The following is a 21,193-nucleotide window of genomic DNA, read 5'->3' on the forward strand; positions in this document are numbered from 1 at the left end:
AAATAACACCCCACGTGGTTACGTTGGTCTGCTTAGTCACGTGACCGCACAGCAACAAATCACAGCAGAGCCGGACAAGGAGGCGGAGCAAAGTGTGTGTGCAGGAGAGGAGTCGAGCAGAGAGAGCTGCTTTTTCATGAAACGGGAGTAAAGTAGTAAACTTACAGGAACATATACAACTGCCAACGTTGGGATTAATTTCTGCATCGATCTGCACACCCTTGTCTCCTGGATCGTAGCCGAGATCAGCGTGAACCACGTGGGTCTCTGCTCCCTCATCTGTTTCTTAAGACTTCCAGCTTCATCACGGAGTTTCTCTCGGTTTGTGGGCTCATATAAAGGTAATCACCGAGCCAACTTTAATGTGGGTTCAGTTTATGTTGTTGCTGTTAAGAATAATAGATTGCTTGGTATACACTGGAGTTAGACAGACTGTAGAGTTTGTGATTGTCTGCAACATTATAATCTGGCGGTTGCTATGGGATAAGAATACATACAGAAAAATAGTCTTTGAATATGAACAAAGGGTGCAGGGCAGGAGAAGAGCCAACCCTTAGGACAGGAAGCCACAGGTACAAGCGTGGGGGAGGGCAATCAGCCTTTAGAATCCGGTTGTTCAGTCTGACGTCACTAGCCGTGTCTGACTGCGGTCAAGTGAGCCCTCACTTACGAAGTCGCAGTCAAGCTAGCCGCCCCACCAGCCGCACCTAAAATGTTGTTGCACTACTCTTACGGTATAGGTGCCGACTGGCTTAGAAACGCAGTGTTTTCTGTCCTGACACTATTTTACTTCACAATCCACTCCCAGTTTTGGTTAATCTCCACTTTCCCCCCTGTGATCCACAGCCCAAATTACTGTATGATTCAGAGAAAATTAACAATAAAATTTACCCAATTTACTCAACTATACTTTTAATGTCCTCATCTTTGAGCTCAGATTACAGGAAAACTGAAAGAGGTGACGCAGATATCTCACTGGATTCTGACTCTGGGTGACCCCCACTCTGCATGCTGTGATCCACAGCCAAAATTATTGTACAGTTTTTGAGAAAATTGATAGTAAAATCTTCCCATTTTGCTTTACTGTACTCTACATATTGACATCTTTGATCTCAGATTACAGGAAAACTATAAGAGGTGACACAGATATCTCACTGGATTCTGACTCTGGGGGACCCCCACTCTGCACCCTGTGATCCACAGCCAAAATTACTGTACGGATTTTGAGAAAATTGATAGTAAACTTTGCACAATTTACTCTACTGTACTCTATATATTCTCATCTTTGAGCTTAGATTACAGGAAAACTGTAAGAGGTGACGCAGATATCTCACTGGATTATGACTCTGGGTGACCCCCACTCTGCACCCTGTGATCCACAGCCAAAATTACTGTACAGTTTTTGAGAAAATTGATAGTAAAATCTTCCCATTTTGCTTTACTGTACTCTACATATTGACATCTTTGAGCTCTGATTACAGGAAAACTGTAAGAGGTGACGCAGATATTTCACTGGATTATGAATCTAGGCCATATCCACTCTTCACCCTGTGATCCACAGCCAAAATTACTGTACGGATTTTGAGAAAATTGATAGTAAACGTTGCACAATTTACTCTACTGTACTCTATATATTCTCATCTTTGAGCTTAGATTACAGGAAAACTGTAAGAGGTGACACAGATATCTCACTGGATTATGACTCTGGGTGACCCCCACTCTGCACCCTGTGATCCACAGCAAAAATTACTGTATGGATTTTGAGAAAATTCATAGCAAAATCTTCCCATTTTGCTTTACTGTACTCTACATATTGACATCTTTGGCCTCAGATTACAGGAAAACTATAAGAGGTGACGCAGATATCTCACTGGATTCTGACTCTAGGCTGTCGCCACTCTTCACCCTGTGATCCACAGCCAAAATTACTGTACGGTTTTTGAGAAAATTGATAGTAAACTTTGCACAATTTACTCTACTGTACTTTTAATATCCTCGTCTTTAACCTCAGATTACAGGAAAACTGTAAGAGGTGACGCAGATATTTCACTGGATTATGAATCTAGGCCATCTCCACTCTGCACCCTGTGATCCACAGCAAAAATTACTGTATGGATTTTGAGAAAATTGATAGTAAAATCTTCCCATTTTGCTTCACTGTACTCTACATATTGACATCTTTGAGTTCCGATTACAGGAAAACTGTAAGAGGTGACGCAGATATTTCACTGGATTATAAATCTAGGCCATCTCCACTCTGCACCCTGTCATCCACAGCCAAAATTACTGTACAGTTTTGAGAAAATTGATAGTAAAATCTTCCCATTTTGCTTTACTGTACTCTACATATTGACATCTTTGAGTTCCGATTACAAGAAAACTGTAAGAGGTGACGCAGATATTTCACTGGATTCTGACTCTAGGCTGTCGCCACTCTTCACCCTGTGATCCACAGCAAAAATTACTGTACGGTTTTTGAGAAAATTGATAGTAAACTTTGCACAATTTACTCTACTGTACTCTATATATTCTCATCTTTGAGCTCAGATTACAGGAAAACTATAAGAGGTGACGCAGATATTTCACTGGATTCTGAATCTAGGCTGTCGCCACTCTTCACCCTGTCATCCACAGCCAAAATTACTGTACAGTTTTTGAGAAAATTCATGGTAAAATCTTCCCATTTTGCTTTACTGTACTCTACATATTGACATCTTTGAGCTCCGATTACAGGAAAACTGTAAGAGGTGACGCAGATATTTCACTGGATTCTGAATCTAGGCAATCTCCACTCTTCACCCTGTGATCCACAGCCAAAATTACTGTACGGTTTTTGAGAAAATTGATAGTAAACTTTGCACAATTTACTCTACTGTACTTTTAATATCCTCGTCTTTAACCTCAGATTACAGGAAAACTGTAAGAGGTGACGCAGATATCTCACTGGATTATGACTCTGGGTGACCCCCACTCTGCACCCTGTGATCCACAGCAAAAATTACTGTATGGATTTTGAGAAAATTCATAGCAAAATCTTCCCATTTTGCTTTACTGTACTCTACATATTGACATCTTTGGCCTCAGATTACAGGAAAACTATAAGAGGTGACGCAGATATCTCACTGTATTCTGACTCTAGGCTGTCGCCACTCTTCACCCTGTGATCCACAGCCAAAATTACTGTACGGTTTTTGAGAAAATTGATAGTAAACTTTGCACAATTTACTCTACTGTACTTTTAATATCCTCGTCTTTAACCTCAGATTACAGGAAAACTGTAAGAGGTGACGCAGATATTTCACTGGATTATGACTCTGGGTGACCCCCACTCTGCACCCTGTGATCCACAGCAAAAATTACTGTACAGATTTTGAGAAAATTGATAGTAAACTTTGCACAATTTACTGTACTATACTCTATATATTCTCATCTTTGAGCTCAGATTACAGGAAAACTGTAAGAGGTGACGCAGATATTTCACTGGATTATGAATCTAGGCCATCTCCACTCTGCACCCTGTGATCCACAGCAAAAATTACTGTACGGATTTTGAGAAAATTGATATTAAAATCTTCCCATTTTGCTTCACTGTACTCTACATATTGACATCTTTGAGCTCCGATTACAGGAAAACTGTAAGAGGTGACGCAGATATTTCACTGGATTCTGACTCTAGGCTGTCGCCACTCTTCACCCTGTGATCCACAGCCAAAATTACTGTACGGTTTTTGAGAAAATTGATAGTAAACTTTGCACAATTTACTCTACTGTACTCTATATATTCTCATCTTTGAGCTTAGATTACAGGAAAACTGTAAGAGGTGACACAGATATCTCACTGGATTATGACTCTGGGTGACCCCCACTCTTCACCCTGTTATCCACAGCCCAAATTACTGTACGGATTTTTAGAAAATTGATAGTAAACTTTGCACAATTTACTGTACTATACTCTATATATTGACATCTTTGAGCTCAGATTACAGGAAAACTGTAAGAGGTGACGCAGATATCTCACTGGATTATGACTCTAGGCTGTCGCCACTCTTCACCCTGTGATCCACAGAAAAAATTACTGTACGGATTTTGAGAAAATTGATAGTAAACTTTGCACAATTTACTCTACTGTACTTTTAATATTCTCATCTTTGACCTCAGATTACAGGAAAACTATAAGAGGTGACGCAGATATCTCACTGGATTATGACTCTGGGTGACCCCCACTCTGCATGCTGTGATCCACAGCCAAAATTACTGTACGGATTTCTGATAAAATTAAATCCTATTCCATTACCAAACAAAATGAGTTCATTGAAGTATTTGCTTAACTACAAGAAATGTCTTTCCACACACAATTTAAATTTTTCAAAATGTCATTCACACACCACCTCAAGTATCAACTTCAGTTTTAGACATTATTTATTCAGTGCTTAATCACAACAATAGTCAACTTAAGGCACTTACATAATAAGTTAAACCTTACAATAATACATACAGAGAAAAACCCAACAATCATATGACCCCCTATGAGCAACAGTGGGAAGGAAAAACTCCCTTTTAACAGGAAGAAACCTCCGGCAGAACCAGGCTCAGGGAGGGGCGGCCATCTGCCTCAACCGGTCAGGGTGAGAAATTACATTTCTCAGATTACTGATTTCTCATATTACTACTACACAGTTTAGATACACTCAACAAAAATATAAACGCAACACCTTTGTTACTGCTCCCATTCCCCATGGGATGGACGTAGAGACCGAAAATTCATTCCAGATACACAATATAACCATCCCTCCCAAACAGTGGTCACAAATCAGTCCAAATGTGTGGTAGTGGGCACATCTGCCATATTGAGATAATCCATCCCACCTCACAGGTGTGCCACATCAGGATACTGATCTGACATCATGAGTAGTGCACAGGTGTACCTCAGACTGCCCACAACAAAAGGCCACCCTGGAATGTGCAGTTTTTTGCGCTATTGGGGGTCTGGGGACCCAGAACCGGTCAGTATCTGGTGTGACCACCATTTGCCTCATGCAGTGCAACACATCGTCGCATGGAGTCTATCAGATTGTCAATTGTGGCCTGTGGAATGTTGGTCCACTCCACTTCAATGGCTGTGCGAGGTTGTTGGATATTCGTGGGAACTGGTACACGCTGTCGTATACGCTGGTCAAGCACATCCCGAACATGCTCAATGGGTGACATGTCCGGTGAGTATGCTGGCCATGCAAGAACTGGGACATTCTCAGCTGCCATCTGCCCTGAACAATGTGAACCATGATTCATCCGTGAAGCGCACACCTCTCCAACGTGCCAGATGCCATCGAATGTGAGCATTTGCCCACACAAGTCTGTTACGGCGACGAGCTGGAGTCAGGTCAAGACCCCGATGAGGACGACGGGCATGCAGTTGAGCTTCCCTGAGACGGTTTCTGACAGTTTGTGCAGAAATTGTTTGGTTGTGCAAACCAATTGTTCCAGCAGCTGTCTGGGTGGCTGGTCTCAGACGATCTTGGAGGTGAACCTGCTGGATGTGGAGGTCCTGGGCTGGTGTGGTTACACGAGGTCTGCGGTTGTGAGGCCGGTTGGATGTGCTGCCATATTCTCTGAAACGCCTGTGGAGACGGCTTATGGTTGAGAAATGAACATTCAATGCACGGGCGACAGATCTGGTTGACATTCCTGCTGTCAGCATGCCAATTGCACGCTCCCTCATTGCTTGTGGCATCTGTGGCATTTTGCTGTGAGACAAAACTGCACATTCCAGGGTGGCCTTTTGTTGTGGGCAGTCTGAGGTACACCTGTGCACTACTCATGATGTCAGATCAGCATCCTGATGTGGCACACCTGTGAGGTGGGATGGATTATCTCAATATGGCAGATGTGCCCACTACCACACATTTGGACTGATTTGTGACCACTGTTTGGGAGGGATGGTTATATTGTGTATCTGGAATGAATTTTCGGTCTCTATGTCCATCCCATGGGGAATGGGAGCAGTAACAAAGGTGTTGCGTTTATATTTTTGTTGAGTGTATCTAAACTGTGTAGTAGTAATATGAGAAATCAGTAATCTGAGAAATGTAATTTCTCACCCTGACCGGTTGAGGCAGATGGCCGCCCCTCCCTGAGCCTGGTTCTGCCGGAGGTTTCTTCCTGTTAAAAGGGAGTTTTTCCTTCCCACTGTTGCTCATAGGGGGTCATATGATTGTTGGGTTTTTCTCTGTATGTATTATTGTAAGGTTTAACTTATTATGTAAGTGCCTTAAGTTGACTATTGTTGTGATTAAGCACTGAATAAATAATGTCTAAAACTGAAGTTGATACTTGAGGTGGTGTGTGAATGACATTTTGAAAAATTTAAATTGTGTGTGGAAAGACATTTCTTGTAGTTAAGCAAATACTTCAATGAACTCATTTTGTTTGGTAATGGAATAGGATTTAATTTCATCAGAAATCCGTACAGTAATTTTGGCTGTGGATCACAGGGTGCAGAGTGGGGGTCACCCAGAGTCATAATCCAGTGAGATATCTGCGTCACCTCTTACAGTTTTCCTGTAATCTAAGATCAAAGATGAGAATATTAAAAGTACAGTAGAGTAAATTGTGCAAAGTTTACTATCAATTTTCTCAAAATCCGTACAGTAATTTTGGCTGTGGATCACAGGGTGCAGAGTGGGGGTCACCCAGAGTCATAATCCAGTGAAATATCTGCGTCACCTCTTACAGTTTTCCTGTAATCTGAGGTTAAAGACGAGGATATTAAAAGTACAGTAGAGTAAATTGTGCAAAGTTTACTATCAATTTTCTCAAAAACCGTACAGTAATTTTGGCTGTGGATCACAGGGTGAAGAGTGGCGACAGCCTAGAGTCAGAATACAGTGAGATATCTGCGTCACCTCTTACAGTTTTCCTGTAATCTGAGCTCAAAGATGTCAATATGTAGAGTACAGTAAAGCAAAATGGGAAGATTTTACCATGAATTTTCTCAAAAACTGTACAGTAATTTTGGCTGTGGATCACAGGGTGAAGAGTGGCGACAGCCTAGATTCAGAATCCAGTGAAATATCTGCGTCACCTCTTACAGTTTTCCTGTAATCTGAGCTCAAAGATGTCAATATGTAGAGTACAGTAAAGCAAAATGGGAAGATTTTACTATCAATTTTCTCAAAAACTGTACAGTAATTTTGGCTGTGGATCACAGCATGCAGAGTGGGGGTCACCCAGAGTCATAATCCAGTGAGATATCTGCGTCACCTCTTATAGTTTTCCTGTAATCTGAGCTCAAAAATGAGAATATATAGAGTACAGTAGAGTAAATTGTGCAAAGTTTACTATCAATTTTCTCAAAAACCATACAGTAATTTTTGCTGTGGATCACAGGGTGCAGAGTGGGGGTCACCCAGAGTCATAATCCAGTGAGATATCTGTGTCACCTCTTACAGTTTTCCTGTAATCTAAGCTCAAAGATGAGAATATATAGAGTACAGTAGAGTAAATTGTGCAAAGTTTACTATCAATTTTCTCAAAATTCGTACAGTAATTTTGGCTGTGGATCACAGGGTGAAGAGTGGCGACAGCCTAGAGTCAGAATCCAGTGAGATATCTGCGTCACCTCTTATAGTTTTCCTGTAATCTGAGGCCAAAGATGTCAATATGTAGAGTACAGTAAAGCAAAATGGGAAGATTTTGCTATGAATTTTCTCAAAATCCATACAGTAATTTTTGCTGTGGATCACAGGGTGCAGAGTGGCGACAGCCTAGATTCATAATCCAGTGAAATATCTGCGTCACCTCTTATGGTTTTCCTGTAATCTGAGCTCAAAAATGAGAATATATAGAGTATAGTACAGTAAATTGTGCAAAGTTTACTATCAATTTTCTCAAAAACCGTACAGTAATTTTGGCTGTGGATCACAGGGTGAAGAGTGGCGACAGCCTAGAGTCAGAATCCAGTGAGATATCTGCGTCACCTCTTACAGTTTCCCTGTAATCTGAGCTCAAAGATGAGAATATATAGAGTACAGTAGAGTAAATTGTGCATATTTACTATGGATTTTCCCAAAAACCGTACAGTAATTTTGGCTGTGGATCACAGGGTGCAGAGTGGAGATGGCCTAGATTCATAATCCAGTGAAATATCTGCATCACCTCTTACAGTTTTTCTGTAATCTGAGCTTAAAGATGAGAATATATAGAGTATAGTACAGTAAATTGTGCAAAGTTTACTATCAATTTTCTCAAAATCCGTACAGTAATTTTTGCTGTGGATCACAGGGTGCAGAGTGGCGACAGCCTAGATTCATAACCCAGTGAAATATCTGCGTCACCTCTTACAGTTTTCCTGTAATCGGAGCTCAAAGATGTCAATGTATAAAGTACAGTAAAGCAAAATGGGAAGATTTTGCTATGAATTTTCTCAAAATCCATACAGTAATTTTTGCTGTGGATCACAGGGTGCAGAGTGGGGGTCACCCAGAGTCATAATCCAGTGAGATATCTGCGTCACCTCTTACAGTTTTCCTTTAATCTAAGCTCAAAGATGAGAATATATAGAGTACAGTAGAGTAAATTGTGCAAAGTTTACTATCAATTTTCTCAAAAACCGTACAGTAATTTTTGCTGTGGATCACAGGGTGCAGAGTGGGGGTCCCCCAGAGTCAGAATCCAGTGAAATATCTGTGTCACCTCTTACAGTTTTCCTGTAATCAGAGCTCAAAGATGTCAATATGTGGAGTACAGTAAAGCATAATGGGAAGATTTTGCTATGAATTTTCTCAAAATCCATACAGTAATTTTTGCTGTGGATCACAGGGTGAAGAGTGGCGACAGCCTAGAGTCAGAATCCAGTGAAATATCTGCGTCACCTCTTACAATTTTCCTGTAATCGGAGCTCAAAGATGTTAATATGTGGAGTACAGTAAAGCACAATGGGAAGATTTTGCTATGAATTTTCTCAAAATCCGTACAGTAATTTTGGCTGTGGATCACAGGGTGCAGAGTGGGGGTCACCCAGAGTCATAATCCAGTGAAATATCTGCGTCACCTCTTACAGTTTTCCTGTAATCTGAGGTCAAAGATGAGGACATTAAAAGTGTAGTTGAGTAAATTGGGTAAATTTTATTGTTAATTTTCTCTGAATCATACAGTAATTTGGGCTGTGGATCACAGGGGGGAAAGTGGAGATACACTAAAAATGGGAGTGGATTGTGAAGTAAAATAGTGTCAGGACACAAAACACTGCGTTTCTAAGCCGGTTTTCATCCATACCGTAATATACGTAAGAGTAGTGCAACCACATTTTCGGTGCGGCTGGCGGGGCGGCTAGCTTGACTGCGACTTCGTAAGTGAGGGCTCACTTGACCGCAGTCGTGTACAGGGTTTAAACTCTGCTGCAGGTCCATATATAAAACGATCACTATGGCATTACTGAGAGTTGAAAAACTGTCTAAAGTCTTTCATCTTTAATAAAATGATCAGCGTTCTGCTCTACCAGGTGTAACAATTGAGTTTAACATCCAGGCATCCATGAAAACGGAATTTATGACATTTAACGGAGTTAGAAGTTAGCAGGGAGTTAGCTCGCTAGCTTCTATCTAAATACAATATAGCATGTCCTGACTGCGGGGTTTTGGAAACAAATTAAAACGTACAGCTCTGCTATCACTTCCAGCATAAATGAAGACAGAAAACTAAACAGCAGTGACGTTTGTAGGGTTACTGAAGTTGGGCTAGCTGGTATATAATGATGTGCTACGTGACCGCTAGCGACACAGCTATGTTAGCATAATATAAACAAGCTAACTTTTTTTCCACTCGAAAAAAGTTAATGTGAGTGTTCTCAGTGGTCAGGAACAAATGTAATCGCATGGCAGGATGCTGTAAAAGGACCAAACTTCAGCCAGGAGAACAACTGAGATAATCCATCCACAATACGAGGTTAGTCATTCATATACTGCTGCATGGGCTGGGCTGTAGTTACATCCTAAGGTTTTAAAAACTGAGCTTAAATAAATGATTAGCGGTAATAAAAGCCGAGGGAGGTCAACAGTGATCGCTGACTGTTTTAGGAGCTTTTTGAGATCAAATAGAAAAAAATACATAACATTAAACATGTTAACAACACAAAAGCTATATTAAACGCAGACTACTTTAGACCCGGAAGTAGGATTCGTCGCGTCATCACTGAACAACCCGATAGGACTTCATAGGGCTTTGGAGTTGACGTCATGCCGCAATTTTTGAGCTCACATTACAGGAAAACTGTCAGAGGTGACGCAGATATCTCACTGGATTATGACTCTAGGCTGTCGCCACTCTTCACCCTGTGATCCACAGAAAAAATTACTGTACGGAGATGGACTTACACACTTGCTTTACTTCTCTCGGGATAACTTTGTCGGAGATGAAATGCCAGGTTACTAGCGAAGCTCCAAATGCTATTCAGACCACCAACAGGTCCCGCATGCCACAGCTGCTCTATCACGTGATGCATACTGCTCCGACGTGCTAACGTTCTGAGGTGAGTTACAGCGTGTTGCAAGTTTTGTGAGTTGCTTTCGTGATATTTAATGGATCGGATTACATTTTTTATTTTTCTCCGATATCCGATCCAGTAATTTAGGTCAGTATCGGACCGATACGTAATATCGGATCGGTCCATCTCTAATATATATATGTGTGTGTGTGTATATATGTATATATATATATGTATGTATATATATATATATATATATATATATATGTATATATATATATGTATGTATATATATATATATATATATATATATATATGTATATGTATATATATATGTATATATATATATGTATATGTATATATGTATATGTATATATATATATATATATACACACACATATATACACACATATATACACACACACACATATATATATATATATATATATATATATATATATATATATATATATATATATATATATATATATATATATATATATATATATATATATTAGAGATGGCACGATACCACTTTTTTATGTCCGATACCGATATCATAAATTTGGATATCTGCCGATACCGATATGAATCCGATATAGTGTTTTTTAATCAACAAAACTGTTTTTTAAAATATCTTGCTGCATTTTGCAAGTCTGCAAGTTCATACTCAAGTTTAAAACAACAACTACACTAAAGCTATTCTGTTATACCTGTATACAAAAAAAATATTTCATAGTTCAGCAATACTGATCAATCTAATAAACTTAGACCTACACCATCCTCCCTATTCTGGTATTTTAAAGAGTACTTAGCGTAAATATTAAGCAACCTAACTAATAGGGTTCCAACTCCCAGCAACAACAAAATTAAATAAATAAAAAATAGGGAACCACCCCTCACGCTCCACCTCATGATGCTTAATCGACGTAATCAACCTTAATTTGATGCAGTGTGAAAAAAAATGCACAGAAATCAATTATTTTTCAAGAAATATTAAATAGATTCAACATCTTTCTTCAACAAAATTGCAGACTACACAGATGGTACCTTCCCAAAGTAAAAAGTACTATAGCTTACTAGGGTATATATATTAGACTTAATAGTCACTATGTACAGTAATTGACTTCTATTCATTTTACATCAAATTAAAACTTTGGGTGTCAGATAATTATTTATTAAAAGCTAGACATTTTAAATGAGAATAAGAAAGAAAAGTATGTCTTTGTGCCCCCTTTTCCCAGTTAATGCCCTATCGGCCCCCCTGGCTAAACTTTGCTAGATCCGCCCCTGCACAGTTACCAGCCGTCAGCTACGTAGAAAAAGATCCTGGTGTAGAAATTAATATTAAATAAATTCTAACAACAGCTTATCAAGCTTAAACGTGCTGCTGTTGTTCAGCCGCTGGTTTCCTCTTTCTGGCGCAAAGTGGACCAAAAACAAACGAGAGACAGACTCGCGACAGAAAAGCCGATCAGCTGATTTAAGCAGTTTCACGATTGAAGTAGCAGCCGGAGAGCGAGAGGCAGTCGCTTGTTAAGCTTAACGTGGGAATGCTTTACAAACATTCAGAGATGGACTTACACACTTGCTTTACTTCTCTCGGGGATAACTTTGTCGGAGATGAAATGCCAGGTTGCTAGCGAAGCTCCACATGCTATCCAGACCACCGACAGGTCCTGCATGCCACAGCTGCTCTATCACGTGATGCATACGTTCTGAGGTGAGTTACGGCGTGTTGCAAGTTTTGTGAGGTGCTTTCGTGATATTTAATGGATCGGATTACATTTTTTATTTTTCTCCGATATCCGATCCAGTAATTTAGGTCAGTATCGGACCGATACCGATACGTAATATCGGATCGGTCCATCTCTAATATATATATATATATATATATATATATATGTGTATATATATATATATGTGTATATATATATATATATATATATATATGTGTGTATAAATATATACATATATAATATATATATATATATATATACATATATATATATATATATACGTATATATGTATATATATATATATATATATATATATGTATATTAGGGGTGCAACGATACACAAAATTCACGGTTCGGTTCGATACTTTGGTGTCACGGTTCGATATTTTTTCGATACAAAACAATGTTCATGCATTTTTAATTTGTCATTTATTAAAATTATAAATATATATTTTAACTCAAAAGTACAGTTTTTAAATTTAACCCTAACCCTTGTGCGTGTTTTTTATTTTGACAGCGAATGCGCACCTGTGGACCACTTATGTGCAGCCCTGGTTATTTAGCTCATCATATTGCAGCCACAGAAATTCTTTTGTCCATATAAACCATAAAGCTGCACTTTCTTTTTGCCTTATAGTCTGATTTGTCATAACTTCTCTGTTTTGTGGTAAGCTTTTCTTTGGCTGTCACTTCTTCACCCTGACCTGTCTTATTTGGCTCAGCAGAACTGAAATGCTTTTACACACTCACTCACATAAGCTCAGCGATTCTCTGCGCGATCAACCTCTCACATGTTTAAGCTTGCTGCGGGAGATTTCACTTGTCATGTTTGCATAGTAAGCTAACGATTAATAAGACGGTGTCAGAGGAATTGGTGCACAAATTATCATCACTCACAGATCAGTGCTGTGGCTCTCTATACACAGTTCGCACGATTGCAAAGTGAAAGCAAAAAAACAAGCGCAAATTCAAACGCGACTTCAATATGTCACATATTGACAGTGGCTCACCGATGCCAATGACATAATTACCCAGCTACATTTCTGAAAGAATGCAAAAGCAGTGACATATATTTTTCGTACAATAGCCCGACGGGCAGGGAAGAGATAGATTTTGGTAGGCCGACTGAAAAAATCGCTAGCTCCGGGACGTCGGGCTAGCGATATTGCAAGCCCTGTATCTGATTGAGGAATCACTCATCTTTGGAAAAGAGAGTTTATTACAGAGAAATGGCTCTTTCCAAAATAAAAGCTATACTATCCGCTTCTTCTGGGCTATATTCTCAGCCGCATATTAAACATATAAGGAGAATCATGTGCTAACAGCTGTCTAAATGACTCGGCTAAAGTTCGTAGCATGCTTGCTTTTTTTTGTCTGCTTCCACTTGTCTTTGCACTAGGATGATGTCGGCGTAAATGTGCAGTCATATTCGTTGTGTTCCCACTAGTGCTTTCAGGTTAATCTCGATGAAATGACCTTAACGCCACAATACGGCAAATCTCCGTTAACGAGCTACCGCCGATCGCTCCGTGCATGGGGCTAGACGGCCAACACGTTAACGAGCTAACTGCGCTAACACACTAGTTCCCACCCATGTAATTGAGCATTGCATGGCACATCCAACATACTGTTTTACTTTAGTCCATGACTCGCTTACCTTCAGGGTCATACGTCACATGAAAACCAAAATAATTCCAAATGCCAGATCTGAATGAGAGTGGGGGAGGTCCATGTTGCGAGGAGAGCTTAACTTTCTGTCTCGCTAACTTGCCCTGCGCTCTTCCTTCTGATGATGCTGTCTGTGTTGAGCGCTCAGTGGATCTGCGCTGGACAGTGCAGCCTAGGCGGAGTATTCGAACGCAGATTCACTGAGCGCTCAACACAGACAGCATTGTCAGAAGGAAAGTTGATAAGATTTTAATAATACAATTTTATCAACAATAATATTGTTCGATACATATGCGTACTGAACCGAAAGCACTGTATCGAACGGTTCAATATCGATACGAATATCGTTGCACCCCTAATATGTATATATATATATACATACATACATACAGTGGGGCAAAAAAGTATTTAGTCAGCCACCGATTGTGCAAGTTCCCCCACCTAAAATGATGACAGAGGTCAGTAATTTGCACCAGAGGTACACTTCAACTGTGAGAGACAGAATGTGAAAAAAAAATCCATGAATCCACATGGTAGGATTTGTAAAGAATTTATTCGTAAATCAGGGTGGAAAATAAGTATTTGGTCAATAACAAAAATACAACTCAATACTTTGTAACATAACCTTTGTTGGCAATAACAGAGGTCAAACGTTTACTATAGGTCTTTACCAGGTTTGCACACACAGTAGCTGGTATTTTGGCCCATTCCTCCATGCAGATCTTCTCGAGAGCAGTGATGTTTTGGGGCTGTCGCCGAGCAACACGGACTTTCAACTCCCGCCACAGATTTTCTATGGGGTTGAGGTCTGGAGACTGGCTAGGCCACTCCAGGACTTTCAAATGCTTCTTACGGAGCCACTCCTTTGTTGTCCGGGCGGTGTGTTTTGGATCATTGTCATGTTGGAAGACCCAGCCTCGTTTCATCTTCAAAGTTCTCACTGATGGAAGGAGGTTTTGGCTCAAAATCTCACGATACATGGCCCCATTCATTCTGTCCTTAACACGGATCAGTCGTCTTGTCCCCTTGGCAGAAAAACAGCCCCATAGCATGATGTTTCCACCCCCATGCTTCACAGTAGGTATGGTGTTCTTGGGATGCAACTCAGTATTCTTCGTCCTCCAAACACGACGAGTTGAGTTTATACCAAAAAGTTCTACTTTGGTTTCATCTGACCACATGACATTCTCCCAATCCTCTGCTTTATCATCCATGTGCTCTCTGGCAAACTTCAGACGGGCCTGGACATGCACTGGCTTCAGCAGCGGAACACGTCTGGCACTGCGGGATTTGATTCCCTGCCGTTGTAGTGTGTTACTGATGGTGACCTTTGTTACTTTGGTCCCAGCTCTCTGCAGGTCATTCACCAGGTCCCCCCGTGTGGTTCTGGGATCTTTGCTCACCGTTCTCATGATCATTTTGACCCCACGGGATGAGATCTTGCGTGGAGCCCCAGATCGAGGGAGATTATCAGTGGTCTTGTATGTCTTCCATTTTCTGATGATTGCTCCCACAGTTGATTTCTTCACACCAAGCTGCTTGCCTATTGTAGATTCACTCTTCCCAGTCTGGTGCAGGTCTACAATACTTTTCCTGGTGTCCTTCGAAAGCTCTTTGGTCTTGGCCATGGCGGAGTTTGGAGTCTGACTGTTTGAGGCTGTGGACAGGTGTCTTTTATACAGATGATGAGTTCAAACAGGTGCCATTCATACAGGTAACGAGTGGGGGACAGAAAAGCGTCTTACAGAAGACGTTACAGGTCTGTGAGAGCCAGAGATTTTCCTTGTTTGAGGTGACCAAATACTTATTTTCCACTCTGATTTACGAATAAATTCTTTACAAATCCTACCATGTGAATTCATGGATTTTTTTTTCACATTCTGTCTCTCACAGTTGAAGTGTACCTCTGGTGCAAATTACTGACCTCTGTCATCATTTTAGGTGGGGGAACTTGCACAATCGGTGGCTGACTAAATACTTTTTTGCCCCACTGTATTTGTGTACATGACAGCATTGCTGTCCAGCATTGTGTTTATCAAAACTCTTTTTACAAATCCTGCTGTGTGTGTGTCCCCCAGGTGATTAACAGGAGGAGAAGAGTCTGGTGGTGCAACGGAGGAACAATTTCATCCATTTGGACTCAGCTCAGCCACTACAGAGGAAACAATCAATGACTTCAACACAAAAGGTGAGAAAAATATCACAGTTACAATTAGGGATGCACCGATACTGGTATCGGGGCCGATACTGTAAAATGTGTGTGTACTCATACTCGTAAAAGTTAAGCGATACCATGAACCGATAATAATGTAGCCCGGATGGGAATTTGGGAGTAGATACTCATAATTCCCATGAACTTAAACGCCACTGTAACATAAGGTGTTCACAGTTGATGTTATGTGATGTAACTGTACCCAGAATGTAATTTGCCCTGTAATATGTCACAAGGTAAATACAGGTAATTAGAGCAATCAAACTGTTATGTTAATCATAAAGTATTATTTTATGGTATGTAACTCTGAATGGAGTTTAAATATTGTTCAGAGTTCTAATTTCTTGTAACAGAAGTTACAAGAAAATACAAAGATCATATTTTATAAGCATACATTGAAACAACAATATCATCAGTTGAACTTGACATTTCTTATGCATGAAAGATTTTCTCTGCTGATCAATGTCATTTTCATTACAACTCTCATTGTAGCATATCATTGTAATGTGATACTGCCACCAGAAGGTGGTGGAAACACACCAACAATGTGTTTGTTGACATGTTTGATTCAACCAATGGAGGGAGTTTCAGTTTGTTCCACGACTGCATTTCACTCACTGCCTCTGTTTGTATCTCTGTCACTGCAGGACCAACATGGAGCGAAAAGTCAGCGCTCTCAGGAGGCTGACAAACCACACAGAAGAAAGGGAGAGAAAACCTACAGCTGTGATGAGTGTGGAAAGTCTTTTACCGGGGGTGGAAACTTAAAAAGACACCAACTCATCCACAGTGGATTTAAACCATACAGCTGTGACTTGTGTGGAAAGTCTTTTACCGGGGGTGGAAACTTAAAAAGACACCAAGTCATCCACAGTGGAGTTAAACCTTACAGCTGTGACTTCTGTGGAAAGTCTTTTACCCAGGCTGGAGACTTAAAAAGACACCAAGTCATCCACAGTGGAGTTAAACCTTACAGCTGTGACTTGTGTGGAAAGTCTTTTACCCTGGCTGGACACTTGAAAAAACACCAACTCATCCACAGTGGATTTAAACCTTACAGCTGTGACTTCTGTGGAAAGTCTTTTACCCAGGCTGTAAGCTTAAAAAGACACCAACTCATCCACAGTGGAGTTAAACCATACAGCTGTGACTTGTGTGGAAAGTCTTTTACCGGGGGTGGAAACTTAAAAACACACCAACTCATCCACAGTGGATTTAAACCTTACAGCTGTGAGTTGTGTGGAAAGTCTTTTACCCAGGCTGTAAACTTAAAAACACACCAACTCATCCACAGTGGAGTTAAACCGTACAGCTGTGACTTGTGTGGAAAGTCTTTTACCGGGGGTGGAAACTTAAAAACACACCAACTCATCCACAGTGGAGTTAAAGCGTACAGCTGTGACTTGTGTGGAAAGTCTTTTACCGACGGTGGAAACTTAAAAAGACACCAACTCATCCACAGTGGATTTAAACCTTACAACTGTGAGTTGTGTGGAAAGTATTTTACCCAGGCTGGAAGCTTAAAAAAACACCAACTCATCCACAGTGGATTTAAAGCACACAACTGTGAGTTGTGTGGTAAGGCTTTTGCTCTAAATAGCGACTTACAGAGGCATCTAGTTACCCACTCTGGAATTAAGGCGTAGAGGTGCGACTTTTGTGGAAAAAGTTTCAGTGACAAACAGTACCGAAATATTCACCTACGGATTCACACTGGAATTGATGTTTCCTGCTGTGACCAGTGTGGGAAACTGTTTACAACAGATGCACAGTTACAACAACACACTGAGGAGAGACCTTATAAATGTGACCTGTGTGAGAAGACTTTTAAAGCTCCACATCAGCTGAAAAAGCACCAACAGATCCACACCAGAAAGTAACTCTAGAAGTGCAGTTACTGTGAGGATGTATTTATGTTTTATCTTGTAATTTTAACCTGATTGTTTGGAAAAAGTCTGATCAGTAAACTTATGGAGTTATACTGAATGAACTGTTTGGAAAAATGAAGAAGTAACCTGAGTTTTATAGTGTAAACAGTAAAATTTAATTGGACGTTGGCAGAGATGCTTTTTATTTCAGGCGACGTTCAGGATAAAAACGTTGAAGGAATTCCCTGACATACAATGTCTTTGTTTAGAAGTGGAGAGAAGCACACTGATCCATTTCTCAACCCTGTCGTCACTGTGGTGGTGGGAAAGCGTTTCTCTTTAACTTTTGTGGAAAAACCTCCAATCACGAACGGGACCTAAAACCACATCAACGTAGCCACACTGGAGACAAAATGAACTACTGCAAAGAATGTGGGAGGGGCTTCCACACACCAAGTACATTAAAAATATGTCTGTGAAGGTTCTCAGTCATCCAGGTCATCGTAGTCAAAGGAGCTTGCAAAGAAAAGCGTCTGGACTTCTTTAAGTTGCTTGAAGACGTTTCACCTCTCATCCGAGAAGCTTCTTCAGTTCTAAGGTCAAATGGTGGAGAGTCCCAGATAAAAACCTAGTGGGAGTGACCCCCACAGAGGGACAAAAGGATCCCCTGATGATCCTCTAATCACCTGAGCCAAGGTGTGAAATTGGGTGTGGGACCCAATCAGCCAGAGTTTCGGGTGTGTTCATTGTGAAACCTGGCCCCACCTTGTCATGCGAATTCCTGAGGTCAGATGGCCCAGGATGTGAGTGGGCGTTAAGGCGTCTGGGAAGGGATCTCAAAACTGGATTATAGATGGCAGAGAGTTGGTGTCGTAAACCCCCGCCTCTGTTCAAAGATGGTCGCTCACAGTGGACGTAGATGGCTTCTTTCACTCCTCTTTCAAACCATCTGTCCTCTCTGTCCAAAATGTGAACATTGGCATCCTTGAAAGAGTGTCCTTTATCCTTAAGATGCAGATGGACTGCTGAGTCTTGTCCTGTGTAGCAGGACAAGACTAACAATGAACACACCCGAAACTCTGGCTGATTGGGTCCCACACCCAATTTCACACCTTGGCTCAGGTGATTAGAGGATCATCAGGGGATCCTTTTGTCCCTCTGTGGGGGTCACTCCCACTAGGTTTTTATCTGGGACTCTCCACCATTTGACCTTAGAACTGAAGAAGCTTCTCAGATGAGAGGTGAAACGTCTTCAAGCAACTTAAAGAAGTCCAGACGCTTTTCTTTGCAAGCTCCTTTGACTACATTAAAAATACATGACCTCTTCCACAGTGTGGTCAAAAAGCACATCTGTGACCAGTGTGGGTCATCCTTCACCACTGCAGGAGGGACACCATACAAGTGCAGACACTGTGACAAAAGCTTCTCACAATCAGGTCATCGTAACAAACATGAACATACACACATGGAAGTGAACTTCAGCTGTGACCAGTGTGATAAGAGTTTCAGGAATCTCAGTTCATACTCCGAACACAAACGATCTCACACTGTAAATAAACTTTCACTGTTACCAATGTGCAAAAACATTCACTTCATTATCTGCTCTGTGCAAACATCAGCCTGATCATGCAGGACTGAAATCACTGGATCACAATGAATCTGAAGAGAGAGAAAGATCCTCTTCTGGTTTCAGGCTCAGACTTAAAAACCTTGAGATCAGGCTCCACAGAGTTCAGATGGAATCTCCTGTAAAGAGTGTCAGCTGATGCCACACTTGGATCTGATGAGGTAGCTCTGATTTCTGGAGCTGCAGTGAATAATCCTGAATGTTACATTTAGGAAGCTGCATGTATAGATATGCATATCAAGTTTATTTTTTTTCCTTTGAGGGATTTTAATTCTCTAAAATGTTTTCCTTGTTATATTTTGATCTTTGTTCCCTTAGGACACAGTAGTGTTTAGTAGTTGTACTTGTTACTGTATTATTAAAGTTATAGGAATGTCTTTTTTACCAAACTAATAATGTATCAGAATTGCAGATATTGATATATATTTCAATTTCTTTCATTTGAACTTTCTTAGTGTTTCCAAAATTAACTTTTTTTTAATGTATTCATTTAATGTGTTACCTCTGTTAAATTTCAATTCTTCATTCATATTTAATCTTTTGCTGAGGTAAAATCTTCTCTTAAATCATTTTCTCCCAAAACTACAAATGTTTTCACAGCAGTTGCTCTTAAAACCTCCAAAAATGAACTAAATCTGTCCACCAGCTTTGAAACAACACCTGCTGTGACTTTATGTCCAGAAAAAAAGAAACTCAAGCTGAACTGGTTTTGGGCTGTACTTCCATGTAATGCCAGTTTGTACCAGAAGATGGAGCAGTGAGTCAGTGTAACCTTTATTCAATTAGGCAAAGAACACAATCTTATTCACAGTGGCAGCAAAGAAATGTTGAAAGTTAAAAACAGCAGCACACATCAGAACCATTTTAAAGATCACAGGTGACTACTTTTACTTAATTCAAATTCTGTTAAACCTCTATTTTTTGCTCCTCCTTTCACTTTAATGTATTTAGTCCTTGAAGTCCACATGTTGTTTTTTTAATGAATTTTGATCCACATGTTCTGCAGCTGTTTTCTTGTTGATTTGAAGTTTGTATTATGAAATCCTGATAATGTTAAAGTGTTAGTTATATTTGATGAAGTCTGTGTAGAGTTTATCTTATTAAACAGTTTGGTGTGAAAAATAAAGAAATGGTCTCAGAACAAGTAGTTTGACCCATTATTTCCGATTCAAACTAATTTAACTGTTTTCAGTGGTACATGTGGAGGTTTATCACAGGAGGCGACTTGGCTGTTCTCCACTCACACTGAAGAAGGATCCTGCAGCTAATTAAAAACTCTAAAATGATCTTGAAGGAAAATTTGTTTGATTTTTCTTAAAAACATGCTGTTGGCGGTTTGCAGTTGCAATGCAGGATCGTGCTGCTGCTCGTCTACAGGACTCTCATGGAGCACCACTTTGAAACTTTGTAACTCTCTCTGCAAAATACAATATATAAAGACCAATGCTGGGCAATTAATTATATAGTTACTTCTTCAAAAAGTTTCTGAGTATTGCAAACAACAAAGATTTTGCAGCTGTTTATCTAAAAATGCTGCTAAGGGATTTTTTTTTAAACAAACATAAAATATTTACAGAACAATCAGGTGTTCTGCATCA

At 40.2% G+C, this 21,193-nt stretch overlaps 2 protein-coding genes across 4 annotated transcripts in view; both read left to right on the plus strand.

The window, feature by feature from the left end:
- The window catches only part of LOC113015028 (junctional adhesion molecule-like), a 357,528-nt gene that overhangs the window by 266,420 nt on the left and 69,915 nt on the right, over positions 1-21,193 (plus strand). The gene's annotated exons all lie outside the window — the stretch shown is intronic.
- On the plus strand, positions 78-20,736 carry LOC113010571 (uncharacterized). Of its 3 annotated transcripts, XM_080299181.1 has the most exons (4): positions 89-341; positions 10,342-10,525; positions 15,967-16,076; positions 16,748-20,736. In XM_080299181.1, exons 3-4 carry the CDS (start codon positions 16,059-16,061, stop codon positions 17,744-17,746), a joined length of 1,017 nt encoding a protein of 338 aa, XP_080155307.1. In that variant the 5' UTR covers positions 89-341; positions 10,342-10,525; positions 15,967-16,058; the 3' UTR covers positions 17,747-20,736. The 3 variants fall into 3 exon arrangements, with proteins under 3 accessions (XP_080155308.1, XP_080155307.1, XP_080155309.1); XM_080299182.1 differs by lacking the exon at positions 10,342-10,525 and having other exon boundaries at positions 78-341; XM_080299183.1 differs by lacking the exons at positions 89-341; positions 10,342-10,525 and adding an exon at positions 10,988-12,203.

This window comes from Astatotilapia calliptera, chromosome 3 (genome assembly GCF_964374335.1).
Source record: "Astatotilapia calliptera chromosome 3, fAstCal68.1, whole genome shotgun sequence".
In the NCBI taxonomy this organism is placed as follows: domain Eukaryota; kingdom Metazoa; phylum Chordata; class Actinopteri; order Cichliformes; family Cichlidae; genus Astatotilapia; species Astatotilapia calliptera.